General features: G+C 35.7%; 1 protein-coding gene across 1 annotated transcript in view; it reads right to left on the bottom strand.

Moving 5' to 3' along the window:
* Positions 1-24,501, bottom strand: part of ORC5 (origin recognition complex, subunit 5) — a gene marked incomplete at its 3' end in the record, with an annotated part of 31,709 nt that extends 7,208 nt beyond the window's left edge. The window contains exons 1-11 of the mRNA XM_009573235.1: positions 24,316-24,501; positions 22,624-22,716; positions 18,963-19,157; positions 15,239-15,313; positions 12,403-12,514; positions 11,910-12,040; positions 11,133-11,174; positions 9,114-9,162; positions 8,460-8,550; positions 5,660-5,712; positions 3,343-3,455 (exon numbers count right to left, since the gene is read on the bottom strand). Of these exons, the coding sequence (XP_009571530.1) occupies positions 3,343-3,455; positions 5,660-5,712; positions 8,460-8,550; positions 9,114-9,162; positions 11,133-11,174; positions 11,910-12,040; positions 12,403-12,514; positions 15,239-15,313; positions 18,963-19,157; positions 22,624-22,716; positions 24,316-24,426 (1,065 nt within the window). The remainder of the gene's footprint in view (positions 1-3,342; positions 3,456-5,659; positions 5,713-8,459; positions 8,551-9,113; positions 9,163-11,132; positions 11,175-11,909; positions 12,041-12,402; positions 12,515-15,238; positions 15,314-18,962; positions 19,158-22,623; positions 22,717-24,315) is intronic.
* Positions 24,502-27,199: the final 2,698 nt, after the last annotated feature.

The raw sequence follows: 27,199 nt of genomic DNA, 5'->3' as shown, positions 1-27,199 counted from the left end.
GTGCAAAGCCAAAAAACAATACACTAATATTTTTTGGTGACCTTTTTTTCTGACCTAATCAGGGACTGATGAGAATTTTTTTTTATATGACTTCATGCCACCATCCTCCTCCTACCTTCAATCATCTAATGAAAAAGACAGATGTTTAGTTTCTTTCTCTTTCCAGAGAAGTTTAAATGATGGCCACTTCATTTTTAAAACATATCCATGCATAAAAACCATCTGAATTTTCACCTTTTATCTGTTCCATTTTAGAATTTGGATGGTACGCAAGTTGGCAGAATGACAATCAGGAACTAGATCAATATAATACAAAGACAGTTCAAGGTGCAGGAGCTAAATGACAAACAGAAGGGGCCGGGGGGGGAAGAACATAATTTAAAAAGGCACAGCTTTAAAGAAGCCTTAAGAAAGGAAGGACTGTCCAAAGAAAATAATCAAGTGTTCCCGGATCTTAATTGAAAATGTGAGGGCAAGACAAGGACAGAAATATAGTACACAAGACATTACAAATGAGTGGGTAAAAAAAATAAAAAAAGACAAAAAGACATGAAGGATGACATTGTACAAATGACGTAGAACTAGTGGAGAGGTACAAGTACAATATTTTTTAAACAGTCAAGCGCTATTTCTCAAAATACCTCCCAATGAGTTTCTCCACAGCCTTGAGAAGTATACCTTATTAATAAGCATACCTTATAAGCATACTCAATGAATCAGGGAAAAAATATCTCAAATGAAGGAATTCTTTTTCAATATAATGTTTAAAATCTTGTACTTAGTATTTGTGGACCTCAATATTCAGCCATGTCAAGACGATCTCAGTAACTGTGGCTTTTCTTGACTGAAGAGCTTAATATTAGACAGGGCTTTACGTTTCCTTTAGATAATTTGCCAAACTAAAAAAATTAGTTAATTCAATTAATACGTATCACACATACTTAGAAACAGCAAAGCAATCTTTTTATCACGCCTTTGAAAAGACGACTGCGGTGATAACAGGCACCTTTTGGAGGGGAAAGTGATTAAGCCTGAGGTTACACAGCATGCCAGTGATGGATCACAACAAACTGCATTCATGCATTTTAAAGGTTATGCTGGGATCTCCATATAGTTATTTAAGTTATATCAAAAGTGTTTCAAAGCAAGTGAGCAGGTGCCCTATTTCTGTGCAAGCACAAAGAAACATATGAAATTCAGAGCTAATTTTCAGTTAGTTTTTAATCCTGTTTTCTATCAAAATGATAAAATGAAGACTTCATACAGATTGCTGTTCTTTTTTGTTTTAAAGACTACCTTTCAAAAACCAACTTTGCATTTTTCTCTCAATCTACTGCAAAGCTCCTGAATTTTCACATAACTAATAGCAACGCTGCCAATTATTACTTCATTGCTTTATCAGGCTGTTAGCATTCCAGGCTGCCACAAACTGTGACTTTATCTTTAGCTGTAGTATAGCCTAGCGCCTATACCAGTAGTGCAGATTAGCAGCTCAATGACCATCTCTTTGTTTGCATCCCTTTTGCTGTCTAGCAGTCCTTAGTCAAATCACTCCAGAAGATACTTTTCTGTACTCTACTCTGAATCTCATTACAAACCTGATAAAACTATATTCTATTTTCACAGTCCACACGACTCATAGAAACACTCAACTTGAACACCCCACCAAAAGTGTTGGTTTTGGTGGGCTTTGTGATGCAGCTATTTCTGAAATTTGCCTTAGCACCTGATGAAGGGCTAACTGCTATCAGATGATACGTGTAGCAAGAATGATAACTTCTCCTCCTTCATCAATTCTTGGGAAAAACACTTGATATCTATCACTGATTGAAATACCTTCACAGTCCCTGCTTCAAACACCTTAGAAGCTTGTGTTTTTGTACAAAAGTTTAGCAGGATTCACGTGCAAGAGTGGAAACTAACTTCAGAGATACTAAAAAAGGAGAAAGGAAAAAAATTGAATTGAGAAGGTTGTTCAGTGAACACAAACAAGAAAGATGTGGCACTTTTTCATAACATGCTTTACTGACTTGGCTCTTGTAAGCTTTTCTGTTTCTTTGATTTCCAAGACTGATATGGAAAAATCTGGGCAAAAACACTTTTTCAGCAAATAAAACTCTTACAAAGAAATTGCTTTGGCCAAGTGAAAAGAACAAAGGTTGCCCATAAAGAAAACTTGTCAATCTGCACTTACTACAAGTAATCCTTCACTTTTCTCAGGAAAGGACTAGACAGAAGGGTGAAACACCTACAGCTTTCAATACAAGATCATACCAGAAACACAAAACCCATATTTAACGCACTAGTATATCATCACTAGTATATCATATCAGTAACTTCTCAAAACACGTATCTACAATTTTTTTCAAGAGGGAAGAAGAAAACAAGTATATTTTTACAAATTTGTCTTCTTGTAATTTTCTTCAATTGTTCACGCCTATCTATCATGAATATCATACATTTATACACATATGCATATACATACATATGCATACATACTGTAATAATGTAGAAAACCTTGAAATTCATAAAATGCATAGAAAGCATAATTGCCCAATCACTCTTCTGATATCTGTCTTCCTGCCTACATTTTGCCAAATTAAGACCTCAAAACCAACGCAATGAGGCAGGCTTGAGGAGCATGAAGATCCTGCGTAAGAAAGAGACAGACTACAAACTATGGCACCACAGCATTTGTTTGCAGCATGACCACAACATAGCCCAAATTAAAAAAGAAGAAAAAAAAAATTCAACCTGCACATGGCAAGAACTTACAGAAAATGGGGTTTAGCCCATGATTTGGTAGTGAGGATTAATATGTTCATCCTAAAACATGCATTACCATCACTTCAACACAACATGTGCCAGCTAATGGAACCGCATCTTCTGCAAAAGCAACTCTTTGTATGTTTCTGTTTCAGAAGCTTAAAATTGTATAAAAGAGTTAACTATATCATTTTACCTCATTAAAGGCTAACACAGTTGTGGTTTCTACCTTAGTCCAGAAATTTAAGTGTGGCTTATACCTAAGGACACTGCAGGCACTCCACTAAAATCTTTACAAAATGGAGCTATATCAATTTACAAAAGCAAAGCACAATACTTGTGCTATAACAGTGTTATGCATGTTTTGACATGAAGAGGAAGTTGGGTTTATCAGACATTAATAATGACTAAGTGATCATTACCAATCACAATATGAGATCTACAGAAAAACTTCTGACCAAATCAAGTGAACTACACACAGAAACAGAGCTCAAAATGAACAGTTGAAGAGTTTTAAATGAGGAAATTCAATATGCAGGAATCCAATAAGCAGCACTAAGAAAAAAATCTCTTTACCTTAAGAAAGAACCTCTTATCTGTCCTAACAGGATTGTAGGAGGCAAGGTAAGCAGCTATTAGAAGAAATTTGGAGTAATAAGGGAGTTCCACATGTGTATGTGCAGAAAGTCCTACAAAATAAACAAACAGTTTATGAGCCACTGAAACCCACTCTGAACATCCACAAACTTCAAATTAGACTTGTTTGCATTCTTCTTCTTTTTCTTCTTTCATGCTCTACTCCTGTAACTAAATGAATATGGCTACTTTCTCAACCCCATTATCACAGATATAAAATCAGTGAAAGGCCAAGGAATGGCATGAAGCTAAACAAAACTAACATTCTGAACTCTTTATGGACTCATCTCAGAAACTGTATTTGAAACATCGGAGATTCATAAATCACTAAGGTGTGATCTCCCTAATGAGTGGGGAAAAAAAAAGGCTACTTTCACTTAGGGTAATTTTTCTGGCAAACAGAGCAGATGGAGAGATGTATTTAAATACAATGGCAAAGCTTGTCTCCAAGATCCAACCTTCAGGCTGCTCCAGACTGTGCCAGACAGCTCAGTCAGGAAAGGGGCCGGCACGGAAAAAGAAGCAGTGCTGCACCTGTGAGAAACAGTTCAGCATCTCACAATTTTTAGCCATTGTTTTATTTCCTACAGAAAATATCTTCAAATTTTTAATCTTGATCCAGTTGACCTAGCCTGCTACATGTATACTCCATTAAGATTAAAGTTGCACACATTAAAACACACAAGAACTACAATCTAGTGAGTATTTTCCTTCCCTCTTTTTACTTTTACTTTGTATTTTTCCCCTTTACATTCCCCCACTCTTGTCACCATAGTTGCTTCTTTTACACAGCTTATGCATACGAATAAGATGATCAAACCACCTTACTTCATCAGTTGTCCAACTATGGAGACCACTAAAGGGTCTCTCTTGTGCCTTCTTTGCTTACAAGTTTTCCCTTCAACAGTTTCTGGTTCCATGAAGTACCCATACCCTTATGCTTTAATACCCAAATATCAGCAAATAAAAATCAAGGAATTAAACATGTTTAAAAGTTAAGATTCAGAGCCCCCAGTATGATGAGAAGCATCCTAGATGATAGCTAGTAATAATTTCCTCTCACGTAGGCACAAAAGGACAGCAGTTTTAGTTTCATTTACAATCAAGAGATTGTTTTGTATTGCATGTTAATTACAAAATGCAACACCAAATAAACTCTTACGTATAGACAACTTAGTTTAATATAGAAATATCTGTTTCTACTTCATTCTTCTGGTCTGCCAATATGCACTGAACTATTTGCTTATTTACATCCACAGTAAAATTTACTGTAATTGCTTTTTAAGCATGTTATTATCAAATGCTGTTTACCAACAAAGACAATTTTTCCTACTACATATACCTAAAAATCCTAGAAAATGCATTTTAAATAAAGTCTCCCTTTTTGGGGTTGTCAGGTGCAAAAGTACTTCATGATCATCTGGGCACAGAAGGAGGAAGTTTAATAAGAACACTTTGAATCAAACTCCTTTGGTCAACAATATCAAAAAATTACTGATCATAAAGCAAATAAAGGAAACAGTCTGATGTTTGCAATTATCTTAAGACAATTTTAAAATAAGTGGCTATTCTACCTACTATCTAAAGAATAAATTATTTGTCATGATAAATAATATGGAAAAAGTGTTCCCAAACGACAAACTGGTCAAAAGACCACGACCAACTGACATCACCGGGAAAATGTTTTAGTATTCCTTCCTAAATTGTAAATGAAGGCTGACAGATATATTGAGATTCAACTTCCAAGCCTGTCTAAAGGCTTCTTCCTTCTTTCCTCCAAGGAAAGAACAGAAAGAATTCTTGCTATTCTGAGATTCCTCTTTGCCAAGAGATCAGGACACAGGACAGCTGTTCTGTTTAGGAATGTGCTAATCCAGTGTAATATACCAGGCATAAGATTCCCTTCTCCCCAGTCAGACAATTCTGCCAATTGGCACACAGAGGTTTGACTATCAGGGGTCAGCCCATTCCTCATCCATTCTTACACAAGAAATACTGATTTAAAGAAATCTGCTTTTACCCACAAAAGACCTTAGGAAAGATTACTCCCAGGATATATGCTAGAGGAAAAAATAGTAAAAGTCCTTTGTAGAACACCTTCTCAAAAAACATGATTACCCTGAACTGCAACTGAATGCTAATAGGTAGCCTCGTCTATATAATTTCATTCACATGTTCTCAAATAACAACGACCAAGCCAAACTGAAAAGTACACATTTCATGTTACAAGCCCCTACAGAGTTACTGTGTTTGATACCTTTCAACTGCCCAGGTTCTCCGTCATCACGCTGTAAGCGCTCCCACTGTGAGCTAAAAGACAGATAATGCAAATATATAAAGGCGAAGTATTTGTTAGTCTTTTAGAGAAAACTACCTGCTTGGTATATGTATATTTTAATTTCATGACACTGGCTAGGATACAGTTAGTAAGAGAATAATTAAACACACCAAGTCTTACTACCTTGCACATAAGTTTCGATAACATGCTGACTACGCATATTTGAAAAAACTGCAGAAAGTAATGTTATGTTAAGGTATAAAAGTAAAAGTGAGTACAAGCTAATTGTAAAATACCAATTTCTTTCCATCCAACTACCACCAGTCAGCAAATATCAATAGCATTCTAAATTTCAAGAACAATGCAGAATTGGTGTCGTGGTTTAACCCCACGCAGCCGCTCACTCACCCCCCCTCCGGTGGGATGGGGGAGAGAATCGGGAGGGCACGAGTAGGAAAACTCCTGGGTTGAGATAAAACAGTTTAATAATTGAAATAAAACAAAATAGAACAGTAATAGTAACAGTGAGGACAACAACAATAACAGAATATACAAAGCAGGCGATACACAATGCACCTGCCCACCGCCCACCGCCTGGGTGTCACGAACGGGGGGCGAGCCCCCCCCCACACCTGGTTTTTATACTGAGCATGATGTCAGATGGTATAGAATACCCCATTGGCCAGCTGGGTCCACCACCCCGGCTGTGCTCCCCCCGCCCCGTGCGAGCATCACCCAGCAACAGCCAAAGCATCAATGGGCCATCACCGCTCCTTTCATACCAAACCCAAAACACAGCACCCCCCCCAAGCTACTGGGAAGAAAGTTAACTCTGTCCCAGCCGGAACCAGGACAATTGGATAAAAAATAAACACACTGATAGTTTTGATTTTTTTTTAATCTGCTTAATAACTGTTTATGCTAGTGAGAACAATACTGTAATTACTTCATAATGTAATTTTGAAGTCTACATAAAAAACACAGCAATATTGATTCTTCACTGAAAAACTTTGAAGACATCAAGATGGAACATTTTGTCAATGAAAAATATCTGCAAGTAGTTTGGTGTTTTCCTAAACAATAGCAAAAAATTTCACTTTAAAACTTCACTTAAGGAACAACATCGTTAGAAATGTCATGATTTTAGATCATTTTGTATACCACAGGGGGATTAAAAAAACAGGTTTATTAAAGCACTAGTGCTTTTTTGTTTTGTTTTTTAAAGATCTTTACGAACAGGGTTTATCAGCCATAAGCCATAAAACTTATGAAAACGGTTTAAAGCAAGCTGATGTGATACTCAAGTTATAGCCAATGATCAACCAAATTATCAATGAGCAAAGTTTTTATCAAATGTCTATTTTACAGGTAGGAAAAAAAAGTTTCATTTTCATCCCAGTTCAGGTAGCACAACAGCCAATAGCGAAGTTCTATTCCTGTAACTTGCAACTTGAAGAAAAGCCCAGAGTAATTGCAGTTCTGTGCCCAGAAGAACTGATATGGTCATTTTAATTCCTCAAGCATTTACTGGTACACAGAGGTATATCCTAGAACTATCATGCACAAAGCTGAAATTTATAATAAAAACCCCAATAAAGCTCAAATTTATAATCAAAGAAAACTGTAAAGAGGGAAATCTAGTTATTTGGAAACAATTCATAAGCCATTTTATACCATAATCTTGTATTACACCCTAATTAGAGTAGGCAATTACACAACATAAAAAGTCAGGAAGATCCTAAGTGGACTGTGTAATGAAGATCAATATTGAGTATAAACACGTATTTGAGGCAAATAGAATAATGCCTTATTGTACAGTGAAGTCTAGCTCATATGGAGTAAAATCAATTCTCTTTTTGAAGGAACAATCACTTTTCCAAAACATTTAGCAAAGACTTCTACTACACACCCAGGTTCAGTTACCAGAATACTCTATGGCCTCAATGACATTCAAAGGAAAAAAATCATTATGTTTGTATCAAGATAAAGAAATCAAACACTACTGAATTATCTCTCTTTACATGGCGTAACATCAGAATCACCTATCTTAAAGATGGAGAAGACGTTAAATCTGAGCCGATTATTTCCATTAAAAATGAACACCACCATCTTTTTTCTAGCAGTCTGGCAACTTAAGAAATAAACAAGGAATCTAAAACCATACCAAGAGAAACTCAGTCCATTAGCAGGGCACCAGCTTTTAATGCTGTAAAAAACGGTAATTCCATATAAGGAAAACTTTACCCTTGGACAGGAAAATAAGGGGTCAGAAAGCACAGTAAATGTACAAACCTAGCTCTACTAAACAAAGCTAAGGAACAGAGATGTTCAAAATCTGTAACATCTCATATGAATTTTGAGGCTTGCATGCATCCTTGGTACGGTGAGGATCTGCCAAGTCAACTTTACAAGCGTGTTTTAAACTGTGCCTGTATATTCTCATGATGGATTCCCATGCTTCGCAGTTTCATACATGACAGAAAATGGATCTACCTGCATGACCATCAGTGAAAAAGAGAACACAACCTGCTGCCACTGCTTTACTTATTAAATACTTTACACGCTACAAATACTATTTTGTTTAAAAACTTCCTCCTGAGATATCCTATTTCTAACATTATATGGCAAGAAAGAAATGCACGTTAAAGAAAAAAAACTCTATCTAGCAAAAAAGAAACACTAGCCATGAAACATAATTGAGAGAGTAAATATTTAGAGAGGAAGCTTGTTAAAAACAGCAACATCAACAGAACAAAGAAGCCCTCGCCCCCCAAATTACCTGGATATTTCCCGGAGATAAACAGTCTGCATTGCCTTCTTCAAATGAGGTTCAATATTCTTCCAGAGTTTGCGGGTGTCACGTTCATTTGCTGCACCAAGCCAGAATCGACTCTGTTAAACATTTAACTCACACAACACTAAAACTCTTATCTCTGACACCTGAATAGTCACAGGCATGACATAATAAGTCGAACACCCTGACTCTGAAATGCTGTATTAGGATGATGCACCTTCATCATCCATTTGCAAGCACATGCTACCATGCAAGGCTGTTTCTCTGTGGTTTATTCTGAGATATTCTGGGACAGTTTGGCAGAACCTCTGCTCTCATTCTCTCCTCTTAGCCTTGACAGAGAAACGATTTATCTCACTACTTTGCAGAAGTCCCAGTGGTTGAGTGAGGAGAAAGATTTATAGGGCGAAGCAAGTTTTCACGGTATTTCCATCTCATTTCCATAAAACACCACCAACAAATGTCATCCGCTGCTTCTGCTGCAAATGCTGCCTACTGGGTGCAACTGGAATAAGCAATGCTGTGGTGACCAGAGAAATGGTCACAACACAATGAGGATCAAAGCTAAGTCCTCCACAAAACCCACAGGAGGGCACCTGCACTCTCATACACCTGCTCAAATTAAAGACAAAAGCTTACCTTCTCCTCTGACCACTGGTTCACAGTATTTAGAAAAATTGAGTGCTGCCTACAGAAAGTAAAAACATATACATTTAGAAATTTAGAAAAATTGAGTGCTGCCTATAGAAAGTAAAAACATACAACATATTAAAAAGGTACTATATATCTGAATTAGCTACAGAATATAACAGGCAGTGTAATTCATTACTTTGCAAAACCAATGAATTATTTTTCAGTCAATAATTATGCTGCTTGCTTCCAAACATTATACTGTAAAACGCCACAATATTTCTGTAGATTAAAATACAAACAGACATAATCTATCACAGGTTATTTGGTTTTGATCTCAGCAAAATCTGTTTACTGTACTCAGGAGTTGCATTTTTTTTTAAATAACAGTAATTAAACATAATAAATGCAATAAAAATGTTTTCATCAACTTTTTTTACTCCCTTCATTTTCAGATAAAACTGAAATTTTTATCTGAAGCAGTTCAGCATGTTCAAAAGTAGGCCACATATACTTACACACACACAAGCAGAAATTATTTAAAAAAAAAAAAAAAACACAAAAACAAACAAACAAAAACCCCCAAAACCCTGCTAACACATTCCATATTCGAATGAACTTTTTGCCTAAGGTAAGATTGAGAGACTTTTGACAAGGCTGTAATCTAGATTTTTTTCTAAAATGGTTAAATCAGTATCACACAGAACTTTGTAAAATAACAATCCTCACATTTCATTCTCCTTTTGTCCTACTACACCTTCTTAAATCTCTGTGCTAGTATACAGAACTCAATGCAGTAAGTTCCACACATAAATCTAATATAATTCCAGAATGTATTATTAATAATCATGTATAATAACATACACATTTAGAGTCTATATTAGACACTAAGGAATTGTTCAGAAGCCTACAGACAGTTGCATGTGTCTGTCATTACCTTCTACAGAAGAAACTTTTCAAGCACAAAAAGAATTTAGGGTCCAATTACGTAAATCTTTTCATAATGTTGGTATTTCCCCCACACACAAACAGTGTATCTAAAGCTAATGGAATTATTCTGATAAGCAGAGCAACTCAAGTACTGTCTAGAAGAACTGTTATCCTGGTTTCTATTTGTGACTCCATCAGATTTCAGCAATCTCATTTAAATATAAAACCTGTATAGTTAAGTTCAGCTGAAGTTTAGCTACGTTTTCCGGATGGAAATGCAGGCAGAACACTCAGATCATCTCACTAGCACTAATTTGTTCACTGGCCATAACCACTGATCACTTCAAACTTGTAAAATTTCCTTGTACACAGTATAGTTATTTAAATAATAATCTGATGAGCTAATAATTGTTATTGCTATTCAGCTTTTCTTATGCAAAGGTCACCGTCAAGTAATTTTTATTTTTCTTCTGTTAGTTTTTTTGCTATGACATTCCTCAATTGATATATGGTTAAAACTCCTTTTTCAAAATATCTTCAATGTATTTTTGTTCCCTCAGGCACGACTATATTACAGGAACTTTGACCTATCTATTTTATTCTTAATTCCAAAAGAAAGACAATGAAAACATTTATGTCAATCCTCACTTCTCTAGGCCTTTGAATCAAAATAATATGCTATGCTTCCGTAAAACAGATCTGGCTTGCAGCAGCTTGATTACCTTAAAATCCTCTGTAGGAGGCAAATCAAGTGAAAATTTTACACTCCTAAATAATATACGAAAATGTTTCAAATTTTAAGTTAAATTTCCCATACAGTTGAAGTATAAAGAACGTTGGGTTGCAAGTTACATTTAATAAACACGGGAAACAATAGAACTTGAGGCTAGACATGCTGAGACCATGTAATTGAAGTTATTCCTTCAGGTGTTGAAAGCAAGTGTCTGGCATTCCACTGCACAGTCCAGAAATGAATACAACAGAAGGCTATTTAGGGATTACCGAAGTCCATGCGAGCAAGAATGTAGCAATAAGAGCAAAGCCACATAACCACATGTAAAAAGAACTTGAAGAGAAAAGAAGCATAGTGAGGCCTACCGTTACTTGAAAGAGTAAAATCATAACTATTACTTCCTCTGACTGAATTGCAAACAAACAAATAAAAAAAAAATCATTAACCAAGTCTGTAATGGAGCTGTCCCTCAAAAACTGCTGCAGTTGCATCAATTGTTTCTACTGTCCTTATCAGTAAGCATAAAAAGTTTCATCACATTTATCTCCTTATCCCAACAGGTGAAAAAAGGTAGCCTAGTCTTCTCAGTCACTCTCTGATATCAAGGAATGGCTTGAGCTCAAAAACCCCAACAGAAGTTCTAGGCTGGGTGAACCACGTACAGACTGGCATCTCATTAGTGCACCTTTTATTGCTTTTGACCGGAAAACTAGATAGTAATGGAAACACTTTACAGCCACCAAAACAATTGCAACTTTTGCTATGGATTTTTAGGGAAACGGCATTTTGAGCTAACACATTCTTAAAAGGGTAGATTTAGACTAGATATAAGGAAGAAATTTTTTACAATGAGGGTGGTGAAACGCTGGCACAGGTTGCCCAGAGAGGTGGTAGATGCCCCATCCCTGGAAACATTCAAGGTCAGGTTGGACGGGGCTCTGAGCAACCTGATCTAGTTGAAGATGTCCCTGCCCACGGCAGGGGGATTGGACTAGATCACCTTTAAAGGTCCCTTCCAACCCAAACTATTCTATGATTCTATGATTTTTCTCTCTGTCCATATTCAACGATAAATCTAGACTTAGTTATTTGGCAAAAAACATCCCAAAACAAAACAACAACTCTAAAGGAGCTCATCTCACCAGATGCTGAAGTTCTTTCAGGTCCCTACAGACCATGTAGAAGACACCAAGCAGAATATTGATATATGCAGCATAGAAATCTGCAGAATATTCTGGGGGATGATTCTGAGACAAGATCTTCTGCAGGTGTCCTGTTTAAACAAAAATAAGTTTTGCTTATTTAAAGCTAACTTAATAAACTAACCACATTTTACAAGTTAAGTGGAAAACCAAACTATAATCATCACTAAAAAACCCAAAATCCACCAAAAACTACACTGATTAAAAGAACCAGCAAATATAATGGAAACAAAATGTTACTTTGAGATGTTTTGGCAAGTGGAAAAAGACAAGTGTTTTAGAGGTTGTGTGAATATAGATGTTTACATTCCAGTACCTATTACATATTCCAGATTCTGTAAAAGGCATTCTGATAAACATGGAAAAAACATTTGGATATTGTTTGACAAATTATTGTTCAATCCCCAAAAAGCCGATTAAAGATTTAGTTTACCTATGCTGTAATCAGGAAAATACAAGGTGAATGGCTCAAAGCATCCAGTATTTGGACGGAACAGTTCCCATACTATTTCACTGAGCAGGACAACTGTCACATTTCTGTCAGTCTACACAGGGAAGGGGGGACAAAAAAAAGAAAAAAACAAAGAATGACAGATAGGCAGAGAAAGAAAAAAATTAAGCTGCATGTTACAATATCAATGAGAAAAATTATTATTGTGACTTTTCCGTTCAAAAATCATCAAATTTACAGTTTAATACAAATTACTAGCATAGTAATAAAGCTTCAGCTGGCCCAATCAAGAAGCTCATACATTTGCAGATTTTCATGACTACATGAGATTTCTCTGCATCCCTTGCCATTTCACTGACATACAAGCTTTGTGGGGTGATAAAGCTCTGGTACTAGACAATACCAAGTAGATTCCATCCCTTACTCCAAAGTTAAGACAGCATTTTACTTTGGTAATTAGACACAGACTTTCAGAACAAACAGGAAGAGTTAAAAAGTGAAAGCAAGCTCAGTGCTTTCTGAAACCAAGCTATCTAGTACTTTATTTTAAAGGTAAGCTGGTCTTTAAAAACAAACAAAAAACATCCCAAAACAAAAACATAGTATTAACTGTGAACTCTACTTACTGTTTCACTAGTTACCAACAATGGCTGTACTAGTAACATATTCTTTTTAACCAAGTTTTTATTGACAATAAACTTGCCTTGAGTTTGATGTTTTGGTCAAGAGATAACAAAGCACTTCATATTAAAAAAAATACTCCTTATTTTGGTCACCCTTCTATATATCAGCTTTTTAATATGAAGCTAACTATCTGTGAAGATGATGCTTCATTCTTTCTTTTTGCAAAGTTTTTGCAACCATGCTAAAAATTCTGCATAACAAAAGATGCTTTTAAATACAGTTCTTCAAGAAAGACATTTCAAAACTACTGATGCACCTCAAGAAAATAAAAGGAAGTAACCTGATTGAATGCTTAATATGAACTGTGAATGACTTGAAAGAAAAGTTTAAGTGCTATTCCCCGTCCCTGAAATTCAGGGAGAATCTTCTTTTATTTACTCTTCCCACTTCTTGCTAAAGTGGCACCCACCCATATTCTCTACTGTTTCTTCTTTCTCTATTTTTATGGAACTTCTTTTTTTTCTTTTAACGAGATAGCTTTTTTCTGTAGATTTCTTTCAATTGTGTTCCTCTCCCAGATTTCCTAGTATTTTAGCTGAGAAAAGTACTAAGGTATTTTCAGTTCAGTTCCTGACAGACCTTCCAATATGAAAAACTTAAGTACTTCCCACCATAATCCTCACAGAAATCAAGCATCCTACAACCCATTCTACGCCAATGATCCCCCAGTCCCATGAAATCTTTCACCACTAATGAAGTTTCTTGTCTCCTTTCACTCCAGGAAAGGAAGTGATGCAGTAGATTTGCTCCTACAACATTCTTCTCCAACATCAGCTGCACAACAGTTTTACAAAGCCTCAGTCCAGAATCCAGAATTTAAGCAACTGGAATCTCAGCATTCAGGAAAGCTGACAAACTTATTCAGAGGTTATTTTTGAATTTGAGGGTGTCTCTCTAGCATATTGAAGTCTTAGCCTATGCTTTTTGGTCCCAGAAGAGCAATCATAGACCTAAGTTTTCCTCCTTTCTCTCTGTCAGACAGGTTGTTTCTGCTTCAGGGTCAGCAAAATCCAGAACATGGGCAGAACAGACAAAGAGCCAGAAAATGCACCAGCTGCCAGCATTAAGAACGCAGCTGTGAATCAGTCTCCATTCAGTAAATAAAGAAATCAATGTCACCAGGAGATTAAAAGTACCACACAAAAGTCTTGAGATAACAAGTATAATTTCAGCTATTTAGATGTTCAGACATTTCAAAGTACCACCATCTTCTGGTTTTGTCTTCAGTTTCTTTTCAGAGAATGCACCATTTTTCCTTATTCCAAGGCATAAGCTTTGGTACTTCAGAAGTGAGAGAGGGAAAGATACAGTGGTTTACTCCAATCAAAAACATACTGTGGCACAATTCCAGTAGAAGTGTAAAAACTCTCCGTCATCATAAAGCACATTCGCAGCTGCTGAGCTGTGCAGCTCCAGTCACAATTAAACAGCTGGTGGTCTACTGACCATCCCCACACCAGCTATCATGCAATGTTGTGAAGTTTCACATGGGAGAAACTTGAGGAAAACAAGTGTTTCCTGAGTTGCAAATTCATGCTTCCGATGCCGAAAAAACTCAATGTGGTTGGGCTCTCTTGAACCAGCAGCTGACTCAGAAGCAGACTTTGGATTCCCACACAAACATCTGACAAACTCTAAAAGGGGTTTTATTTGTTTATTTGTACCAAGCTAATAGGAGCTACGTTGAAGCTTGTCCTTACAGATTATAGTCTGCCTATAGATTTTTTTTTTCTGCAATTATTACAAAACTTTAAATGAAGAGTAGAAAAATTTCACATTCCTCTTAAAAACAAAAATGTTCTAGAAAAGACAGCTAGGTATCCGACACCAGCCTCAAAAGAATCTACAACAGATCAGATATTGTAAAACAAGATACTATTAAATAGAATTTAAAAAAAAAAGTAAGAATGTAAGAAAACCCTGCCAATGTTTAAATTCTGGTTTGGTTTTTAGTTTTGACCACTCCCCGTTGATTATTTTGGGGGGGTGCTGGGGGAGAGCGGGGGGGATTAATTTTGCAACTTTTCTCATCTAAAGAATCACTTATCTTCATCTGTGAGCCTAGACGGACAGATACCACGTGTTCAGTTACTTTCAATATGCGGGACACATACGTTAATTTTTTTCCACTTACCAACTCTTGAAGCCTAAGAAACGCTGGCAGGATGTTTGCTTCCATTTCCCTCAGCTGCTCTGCTCTATCCAGTACCTTTTAACAAAACAATGATCATCTTATATAGACAATGTCAACTTCCATTCTCACGTGGACTTAAAATTAATTCTTAGCTGCTGGAAACTCATTTCACTGATGGCTCTTAGACAGCAGAAACTACCTAAGTATCAAGACCCCTTTAACAAGCAACATCGGAGAGATTATTGCTTCAGGTGTGCTTCCAGGAAGCCCAAGGAACTCTGCCATCTAACAAAAGATACAATCCCCAGGCAAGCAACATTCTCATGCCTTATGGCAGTAAGAATTAAAATGTAAATATACCAGTCAAGAATATCACTGACAAAGCCATGATATCATTAACAACCATTGAAACCTCAATTTTTATCCAAAATTATTCTTACATTTAAAAACTATGTGTAGTACTGTAGCACTGTATCAACATGCCTATTGTAAGAGAGCTATCTTTTCCCACCATGAAATTATTTTTCAGAAACAAGTAAGAGCTGATATTTTCAAAAAGTTGGCTGTCATCTGGAATTCACACAACTGAATTTGGAGAAAAACTTTTCTTGCCATAGTTTGCAGCCTAGAAATTTACAGGATTTATTGTATTGTATGCAAACCTCACATAGCAATAACAGATATGTAGCATATGTACAGCTTAAATAGGAAACACTTTATCTAAATAACTAACATTTTTGAGCCTAGATTAAAAAAATAGGAGCATGAAAACATGTATGGTTATCCTCTGGCAAAAAAAAAATTGTATTCCCAATACACTTAAAATCTTGACAGGAATGAAAAAAAGAGAATAGAAACGCATTTCTTTTGTGTTTTATTTACTACTCCCAATATAAAATCTAAATTCTGAAGTTCATTACTTCTTTTGAGTTACTGCTGTTGAAAAAGAAACTATAGGTCCCTAGAAAATTGTATTTTTCCATCCTTTTACATTTCCTCCCCACACCAAAGTATTAAGACAGCTATCATTTCTGTTGCCCACAGTAAGAAAGAGTTTTATGTGGACAACCAAGAAACATTTTATGAAAACGGTACTTCAAAATCACACTGTACAGGAAAAAAAGAGCAGTATCTCTGCAATAATAGCTCACACTTCTTCGGAATTTATTTAAAACTACAATACAACATATAATTTTATATTGACATCTGCATTTGGTTCATATAATAAATGACTTCAGTTACTGACCAAATAGAGGCTACATATTTTTTCTAATAAAATACTGCTTATTGGACCCAGTGACATGCAGCTACCGAACACAAAACTTTAAGGTCTTGACCTAAGTAGATCTTACTTTTTAGTTAAGTGGGAAACAAACTAGAGTTTCTACTTACAGCAGATAAAATATACTGTGACTCTGGCTTGTGGAGTATGTCAAGTGGTTCACAGAAACAGCCTACCCACAGGCCTTAAATCTACACCTTATTCTTTAGTTTTAATATAGATTTGTTACCCTTCAGCTTTTTTAAAAAACTATACACTTTAGAACTGTCTGCTGACTTACATTTAAAACAGCAGCTTGTTTACTTCTGTAATTGTACATGTATGAATGACTACAAGTTATATCTGCTCCAATTTTTCAGGTAGTTAAAATGAATAAATTCATTTTTCATAAGTAATCACAAGCATTCAGCACCCATGCTTGGCTTAAGAGACTCCTTTGCTTGAAAGTAAACATTTATCTTAATTTGCTCTGAGTTAATTGGGTTGAAATATTACATTATTTACTACTGAAATGAAATAGAATAAGTTAGCATTGCCAGTTTATGTTACCAGCATGCTGGTCTTCCATCAGTCTCAATTTAAATCACTCTACAATAAACCCAGATGACACAGGTTAATATACATTAATTGATTTGCCCCATTCCTGTCTGTTCCCATGCAGAACGGAACTGAAATACTAATTTAATACTTAATTCTTCTGATTCAGCAACTATTTACATGATACAATTGAACCTTTATAGGTATTTAATGGTTTGTTTTCTATAACCATTGTTCAAGAACTTTCTAATTTTCTGAGCGATACTAATTTTCATATAATACATGAAGCATTCTTTACTGATGTAGAACAGTTTTTTAATCCAAATATTAATCTGAAAGTAAAATTTTACTATATAAAGTATTTTGTGAAATTCCCTAAAGGTTATTTTAGTGCTAAATTTTGTTCTTATGAAATTGTTAAAGGATGCCAATACCACTTTTGTGATGGTAAATTAAAATGAATTATCTATGTATAACTTCTTATCTATTGTAAGTACTGATGCATTTTTTCTTCATTCAATTTTTAAGAAGTATGTCAAATTTATTAACCTCATGAGCTGTAGGAAACTATGAGATAGTACTGTTTCCACTAAATGTAATATGAAGTTATTTAATTCGGTGGTTAAGTGTTTTTAAATGGAAATAAAACTTATTTAACTACAACCTGTGAAAGAGAATGAAGAATGTTCAGTGTAATTATGAACTTCTTGTTTGACTGCAAAAACACCAAAGCAGTATGCCCATTGATTGCTGTGAGAAACATGCAGAGTGATTACCCAGGGCTATTAAGCTTTCAATCTTGAACCACTTTCATGTTTTCTTAAATAATCAATTTCACCTCTTTTAAAAACCCTTAATTCCTACTGCTGGGCTGAAATTTCAGTCCACATCTTTTGCAGGTCCACAATGCATATATGCAGTTACACATCACTAATACTATGGCATTCATATTTTTAAGATAATAAATTTTGTTCAACCAAGCGAGAGCTAGAAAAAAAAAAGTAGTTTTGAGGAGTCTATGACCTTTCTTCAGACCTCTTGTATGCCTGAAATTTGTTTCTATGTTCACCTCTCGGCACAATAAATGCTGTTACAGATGTCTGCAAATTTTGACTCCTTTATGTAGTTAAGATTATCACGGGGGAGGAAAAAAAAACCAAACCCCAAACCCTAGTGTTCTAGTACTGCACTGATTCAATCATTCCTGTGATCTAAATTCTGATTATTTTTCCTGCAGTCTGCCTGTTTATTCCACTTGAGTATTTAATGAAATTTTTCATTAGTCTTTTTTTCCAATCTTGATTTTAAAACTACAGTTCTTGTCTCTGAGGGCCACAAGTGTAGTTGAAGATGTAAGATCTCAACAGCACTTTTACACAGGAAATTATGCATTTTAGTTCCTTAACACAAATTCTAACTTGAACCTATTCTAGCCAACCAATTCTTGCCATTTGTGTGCTCCGTAATTCGCTTCTGCCCTGCTTCACATCTTTGCTTTCTCATTTGTGAAACTACCTTCACAAGGAAACAGATAAGCATAACTTACTAATTATAATACAAATACAGGCTCTCTATATTTAAAGATTTTGTAATACTATTACATACCCAATTTAAATATGCAGTATAATTTATGTTAGTTATATTAGTTTATTAGTATATTAGTTATGCTATACAGTTTTTGTGTAGAAAAAGTTCTAAAACCAGGAAAAATACAGAACCTTATCTAAAGACAGTAAACCAATGGAAAGAATCTAACCACTACCAACAGATTCTGAATGAGGTCCACACAGAAATTTTGTGAAAACTGCTCTATATTGCACACATTTCACATATAAATTATCGATAACAATTACTCACACCCTCTTAACAGAAATGAAACTGGAACATTAAAATTTAATTACTTACAATGTATAATGTTTGATCTTGAAACTCTCGACTCACAACAGCTTGTTTAAACAGACGTACAAAGTCATTGAAAGTATCACAAGGCACATGAGAAGTCTGTTCTCTCTCAGAACAGCTTTGCAACTGGATGAGAATTTCTTCTAAAAGAAGTCGTGAAGTAAAGTATTCCACACAGTTCACAAACACATGAGGAAGCTGAAAAGGATAAAAAAAAATACAACTTTATTTTGCTTTTTTAGCGTAAATACTTCAGAATCAGTTTTCTCTTCCAGATGAGACAATGAAAGAAACCATACCTTGCCAACAAAATATAGAGCATAAACCAAAAAACCTTGCCAAAGAGAATGATTACTTATGTACCTAGTCAAAATATTATATATCACAAAGTGAAGATCTGATGAGTCCTCATACAAAACACAGTGTATCTTCTAATTACGTTTAAACTGAAACACACAGTGTACCTTCTAACTATGTTTAAAAATTGTGAGCAATACATAAACATAAAACCAAATAGCATTTAGTTCAAAGAAAAGTTAGACAAACATAACACATTACAGTACTGTAAAATAGTCCATTACAAATTACAGCGTCTAGATAACACGACTTCTAAAAATTATATTACAAAGAAAGTAATCTAGGAGCACACTCCCCAAAATTACTCTGAATGTTTTTGGCATTCACTGCATACAAATGATAAAGTGTAAGCTTCTATATCAGACGTGTCATCAGCCTGCTCGCGCAGAACATTTTTAGAAAACCAGATCTTTTCAGAGCAAAGAGCATGTGAAAAAAGCAGAGCATGAGATACATTTTATGGCAATCCATAAAATGTACTTGTAAGTACCAATTTAGTAATATTGAAAAGTTAAGGTAATTTGTCTATAAACAGAAGACACTATAGACTACAAAATAGTACCAGTATTGAAACTTACACAATGCAAAAAAGGTAATTTTCTAGCAACTCTATTTTTAAGAAATAGATTATTTGCATAGCTCCATAATCTCTAGTAAGGAATATTTTTTTTTTTTTTTTTTTTTTTTTTTTTTTACACCTAACATTAAAACCTCTGGAAAATATTAGTCATTGGGATACATATGCATCACTTGCAAAATTAAACTTCTGATACAGGAATGTGTGTGTCTATAACAACAACAACAAAAAAATCTAAGTACTTCATTCCAGTCTTTCTACTTAAAATACAATATATGGCATATGATTCAGCAGATGTGGGAAAGTGTGGGTATATGCTGGCAATCCACTCAAACAACATGTAATAAAAAGCTTCCTTGTGATTTTGAACACTATTAAAAGAAAGAGGCTACATCTCCAAAAGCACCTATTCAAAGTGCTGCACCTCCACAGCAGAAGGAAAGCTGGGTGCCTCAGATGTGATTCACAACACCACATTGCGTAGGAGACAGCTATACTTGGCAATAGGAAGTTCTGTAGAAACAGCTGCTGCTTAAATCCTATTCCTTTCCAAGGTCTGGCCACATCTTTGGGTACGTTGCAAGTGGGTAGCACAGAGTTAGGGCATTGCACGAAAGGCTACTGCATGAAAAAGGATCATGACCACCGTCTTCCACCCTTCTCCCTCTGCAGAATTTTTAATGAAGGGGATTTTTGCATAAAACCCAGTCCTGCAGATAAGTGCACTCTGGACAAGCCGAAAGTATCAGGGCTATGAGAACATACAAGGGGAAATTTATGGTTTAGGTGGGAAGTATGCACCTGTCATTGGATTTAAATCCCTGAAGTACGTGACTGAGAAAAACATAGCCATTAACAAGTTTAGATGGAAACTTCTGTGATGACACCCTTCAACTTAGGAGGACTTTAAAATATGTTTTGGGAAAAATTAGAACAAGGAATAAAACTAGCATGAATATACACATTTGCTAACAGAAAAAGAAGGGCCACAAAAGTGGCAAGAACCTAGTGCGTAAAAGTCTTCTGCCAGCATTGGCATGAACTTAAGGTCATACCTCTCTACATCATTCTTCAAGATAACTATTTTTGTAAGAAACATGCATTCAGCCACAATGACCCTCTACTACATAGTTCAGATTCTCACATGATGTTTAAAGAGTAAGTTTCTCTGCCTGCAGCCCTTGTAGTTGAAATAAGTCTGTTTCTGACAAAGCTCCTACTTCAGGTTAGTAACATATAGGAACTCCAGTGTTAATTATCAAGGATATAACTGAACCCCCAGTGGACAGCATTAAAGTAGTTTTCTTCCTTAACAATTGAGGGGAAGAGAGTTTGTAGTCCCAGATTCCTAGGAATGTAAGGCTCCAAATTCAAAACTGTACAAGGAATTCTCAGTAGTTTCCACTTCACATATTCCAACAACATCTGTCTTATCAGTCCTCCTTGACCTACTTCTTACTTACTCCTATACTGTTTTCTAAAAGCAGGAATCCAAAGAAAGTTTATGTTAGATGGCGAAGCTGAAAAAGAACAGAGTGTCCTAACATTTCTGAAAGTGATGTTCATACAGCAAGAAACAGCAACAGTACTGGCATGGGAGAATAAGATCCATCCCACCAGCAAAAGACCTGGCAATGCCAAGCTTAGTAAACACAAACACACCTGAAGAATTTATTTTATTACATTAGAAATGGTGAATGGCATCCTGTTGCTTAGGGTTTTTAACTTGTGATGCATATCAAGCTGTGTTTGTAGGATCTAGAATAAATTAAAGTGCACAAAATTCATATTTTCAAACAAGTTCTGAAAATATAATACTAAAAAAGGCTATCAGTACACTCTTCCCATTTAGAGCTGATTCATTAAGCAAAAGAATAATCATTTATTGTTCAGGAATTAAATCAATTGTTCCTACGCAACACTGCTCCAACATTTTAGAACTCTGGCATTGTTTCTTTTTCAAAGTTTCAGATTTTCCTGCTTCTATAAGAGTGCTGATCGGAACTAACCAAATTTACTGCAATTAATATAACATTCACCTCGAGTCTGCAAAAACAACTATCAGTATCAGAAAGAAAGGCAGTTACCTGGTATCCGGCCAGTGATTTTCACCATTTCAGACTCCCTTTTTTTTTTTCAGCAAACATGTATAGCTTGTATGTTTGCTTTGAACGCTTTTAACAACTTTAAGTTGAAGCTCTTAGGTGGACATTTAAGTAGATCACACACATCCAACTGAATTTAATTAAAATGACTTTGTTAGCACAAAACAAATAAAACAAAACTCCACTACTGCAAACTCTTCTTCATATACTCTCTCACTCATTTTCATATAAAAGTAAAATTAGTTTAAAGAAGAATTACAAGATTCAGAAAAGGTATAGCATAAGTGACTCTCAGATTGAACCGGAATCACCGTAAGAGTCACTGGAGCTATTTCAGGTTAAGTCAAGGGAACGAGCTGAACATAATCTGGCTCCTTTTTTTCTTTTTTAAACTTTCTTAGAAAAGTTATTATGATTTATATTATATCTCAGTATGTACAACTTCATTTATCCTAAGTGCACTAGTGAGAAGAGCGATGCGTTCACCACACAGTAAGCAGAGAGAAGAATCAAGAAGGCAGAAATGGCCGACGAAACAAACCATTTTGAGAAAAAAGAAGCTAGTTTGAGGGACCACCTGTTACAAATAAATTCTAATTTCAATGTCCATTATGAACTTTCTTACCTGTAAGGTATTTAGAAGAGTTTGCATCACATAAGTCTTTCCACTAGATGTATGTCCGTAGATAAAGATGGATGGAAAACTGAACTGCTGACGCTAGGGGGAAAAAAACCAAAAGTTGTTGCTGTTTCAATTTTTGTTCTTTTTCATTCAACAGATAAAAGATTTATCAATGAAGTTTCCCTCCAAAATAAAAGTTACCTTTTAAATTGAGGCATTAAATATAAGATATGCCAATTATTATGGAATCAACATGATCAAGTTTTACCCTTCATCTTCACTGAAATGCTGGGAGGATAAGTCCCAAGAATCAAGTATCACATAAAGCTACAAGTGAAACTGCTATAACATGAGGATACATTTTTCATGGCAAAAACAAAAGAAACCAACCAAACAAACAAACAAAAAAAAACCCCAAAAAAACCCCAAACAACAAAAACATGCACCAAGAGAGAAAAGCAGTAGGCTATTAATTCAAATTAGTTAACTAATTGAAACAAAATCTGGGCAAGCACAATTGCAAGCTTTACATTGTCCTAACTTCTGCAAATGCTACAAACTGCTTTTCCTTCCATTAGCACCAAACAGAAAAGAATTAAATGGTTTGGTGGAGGAGATGGTAAAGGAGCTTGAGCTTGCTGTTCTCTCCCGAGGCAATATTTGATATAACACCTCTATTTATTTAACAGTACTGATGCTGTATATTTCATGGATTATTTTTTTAAGATGCAAGAAAAATAATTAACTTGTTCTTTTTATTTCATTCTGAACAGGTATTTATTTTTGTATTTTCTCATTTCTAAGAATCTTGTACACTGACTTAAAAAACAAATACAAAAATTTGACAAACTTTTTATGAAAAACAATAATATTCAATTTATCCAAGATGAAGACACTCTTGTGCAAGATATGCGGATACTCTAACCTGCACATTTAACAGGAATTTAAGTATCTATTTTTTTTAAGAAGACTTGTTGCCACTATGCTTGTAATAAATACATAAAACTTAAACGCTGTAATTTTATATAATTATTATTATCTATAACTTAAGGCAGAACCAAAAACAGATACTAATTTCCATTTTGTAATTGAATGTAAATGGATATATAAACTGCTTATAAATTTGCAGATAAAAATCTCCATTACTTTTTACCACAGCTTTGCCAAGCAGTTACAGAATCAATTAACAAGCCAGTGATTTCCAAATCTTATGGCCAGCCACAGAACTAAGAATCAGACCAATTTCACATACTTAGAATTCAGGAATGGAGATATTAGATTAATAGGTCAAAACCAAACAGAATTTCTACACTGCCACCAAAAAAAAACCACCCCAGAACTTTAGACCAAGGAGGAAGACAGACTCACTTCCTGGAACTAATTGGCAAAGATGGAACTGAGTCATGGAGAAATCAAGCTTCAGAGACAGAAGACACAAATAGCTGTAAGTTTGTTTGGGTCCTTCCAGCTGCAAAACAGCTTTCAGTCTTCAAACTTACTAGAATCTATCTGCCAAACACTAATGTTAAAGACGGGTAACAAAAAAAAAACCCCACCCACAAAAAAACAAACAACAAAGAGACAACCAAAGTATGTTCATAATGACATCACAAAAATGCCTTAAATTTCTACTTTCCCCTCTAAGATAGCAGAATGTCTTTGTTCTATTCAAACATACAATACAAAAAGCACTACCTCTCCAAATATTGACAGCAACATGGACACTTGGGATTCTCGACAAGGCACCAAACTTTCCAAGTGAAGCAGTGTAGCTGCTGGGTATGCTGGATGTTCGAGATTAGGCATTTTGATATTCCTGTAGTTAGTCACCTAAACATGCATGTCGCATTTGAGGTGCAGAGACAAGAAAGAAAGTGATCTGGAAAACAAAACATTTTAATTATCATTTGCTGTCACATACACAAAGGAGGAAAACGAACAGGAATTGACATAAAACCTAAACAGACATTCTAGCTCAGGATAATGGTATAATTACAATAGTCTTAAAAGACTTCATCAAAATCGAACTTCACTATGTAAGGCATTATACAGACATTTTCACACCAAACAGAATCCAAAAAATCAAATAAAAAGGGAAAGGCATATAGGGTATGAGCAAATCAATCTAACAAAGAATTGTCATAGTTTAGTTAACTGGAGAAATACATATTTAGTTCTGGTTTTATATACGTTTAAAAGTAGCAAGGGAATAAAATGAGGAAAGTAGATTAGTCACAGATCGTCACCTCCCTGGACAGCCACTAAACTAGGATTTATAAGTAACAGACAATAGGTAGGGCATAAGGAAAGATGAGAATGACAAAATAATAGCTCTCCAGATGTTAACAGGAATGCTTACCCCAGCTTAAAAGCAGCAGAGGCATATAAAGAAAATCCAGCTGATGGTAAAGACTGGAAATACTCTTTAAAAATAGTAGGAGCCCAAACCAGTTAGATAAAGCTGTAATATTAATTACAGTCTACCTTTTAGACAAGGACTAGTCAAGAAAGACTGAGAGTCTTGATTGTCCAAACACTAGGAAGGCTGGATTTTAGTGACAGAATATGGAAAAACATCTCAGTCGAAGATAGTACTTGTCTGCAGCTTCTAAAACTGCTGGAAAGATGGTACATTTGTCTGTAGTGATAAGGACAACATGCAGAGTGAGAACTGAAGTAACCTCAAGAGCTGCACTCTGATTTTGTCAAATGTAACATAACTTGACAGCCAGAAAGAAAGTTTGGAAATTCAGGTAGCGCAATAAAGATATCTCATCAGCAGATAGGAATATCTGTAAGTTATCAAGACAAAGATAATAAACAAAGCACTCCAAACACATTTAAAAATAAGTATGTACAGCCAAATATGTTCTGCTGGGCATAAGTACAATGCCATATGAGAAAAGATTAGGTTAGCAGAAGGAGATCAGAAATAGCATGGGAAATGGAAAACAAACTGTTCCGAAGAAAAAAAGCAATATTGGGTTGCACTGACAGGGGAGCTATTGGGCTACCAGGAGGTTCATAAATACAAGTGTATTTATGGAAATACCTTATAATAGAGTTCATTTTGGGACCAATCTCTATTAAGTATTTCCATAAATACATTTGAGGAAAGATTTTTTTCTTTTATTTTTACACTGCGCCCTCAGTGTTTTCTGAAGTAAAAATTGGGATTGTAGAATCATCAATAGAAAAACAAGTGGAATTAATGAGGAAAAAAGGATAACCCCAATAACAGAAGTAATGCCAACACAACAAAATTCAGTACTTCAAATTACACATATTTTAAGTAATCATATCATACCTAACAAGGACTACAGCTAGATATCAAGAAACTGTAAGTCTGAAGCAAATTGAAAAATAAACGAGTCAATCATAGTTAAGTATGAAAAATCAAAGTAATGCAGCTATCAAAAAAACAATCACGTAATCATACATATCAGGCAAATTATTTCCCACGCAGACAATCATACAAATAGCATTGGCCCATTTTATCAGATCAGCAAGATCAGCTTTGAACGGGTCTGCCCACCTGTTCACTGTATCTGTTCAGAAATCTACTCAAAATGGAACGAAAATAGAAAAAATTGAATAGCTTGATTAAGGTTGCTCTCTAAAAATGATCTAGGAATAAATAACAAGGATGAAAAAAAAAAAAATCAGACAGTAGCCTCCAAAACAGAGGACAAACAAGGATGGAAAGAGTTTTAGAAAAGACTGAAAAGTTTGCGTGGATTTAAGAAAAAAGACAGCTCTTTTGCTCCACTGACTACATGAGAACAGGGCTGACTCAGTGTCCTAAACGAATCTAAAGCCATAAAGTACTTTGGCTTCTCCACCCTGCTGCCCAACTGCACTCCAGAAAAGCATGAATTACCTGTTGATCACATCGTATCTGCCAGTCCTGTTTGCTTCTCAAACACCCTAGCACATGTCAACTTACACTAAACACAGTTAAGCCACTGGATGAAAACCTACTTCTCTACTGACTACATGTAGGTGTCTTAATCTTCAACGTGATCCCATCCTAGAGTTCACAAGAGAAAGGATGTTTAGAGCAGCATGTCCACTAACAAATAATTTAGATTAAATAGCAATGCTGACACAAGGACTAGCATCAGCCAAAGCTTGAATTCAAGATGTTCCTGACAGGGAAGTTGTATAGCAAGATGAGACTCCAACCGGATCAGGAGGGACAAAAAGCACTTACTTTCCAGTTGAGTCCAGGTAAGGATACCAAAAACACAAGTTAGATTTCATGGCTGGATTTGATGATTTAGGAGGACTTCTCTCAATTCATTGGTCCTAAAATACCTACACTTAGCATGTCTTTCTACACTTTATCACGGAAGTTGACAGAACTGAAGGGACTCACACCACTCCGCTTCCCCTCAGGCCCTGCAAGCACCCTCGTCCCACAAGGACACCGCCGGCACAGGGGTGCCCGGGCTGAGGGGGAATGACGACCCCCGGCCTCCGCAGCGCGGACGCACCCCGCGACGCCCGGGCTCCTTCAGCCTCGCGTCTGTGAGGCTGAGGGCGGGCCTCGGCCCAGGGGGCAACTTTGACCCCAGCA

The sequence above is a fragment of the Fulmarus glacialis genome, unplaced genomic scaffold, assembly GCF_000690835.1.
Source record: "Fulmarus glacialis isolate BGI_N327 unplaced genomic scaffold, ASM69083v1 scaffold47802, whole genome shotgun sequence".
Classification (NCBI taxonomy): domain Eukaryota; kingdom Metazoa; phylum Chordata; class Aves; order Procellariiformes; family Procellariidae; genus Fulmarus; species Fulmarus glacialis.
The sequence above is the reverse complement of the archived record's forward strand: the minus strand, read 5'-3'. Positions and strand labels throughout refer to the sequence as shown.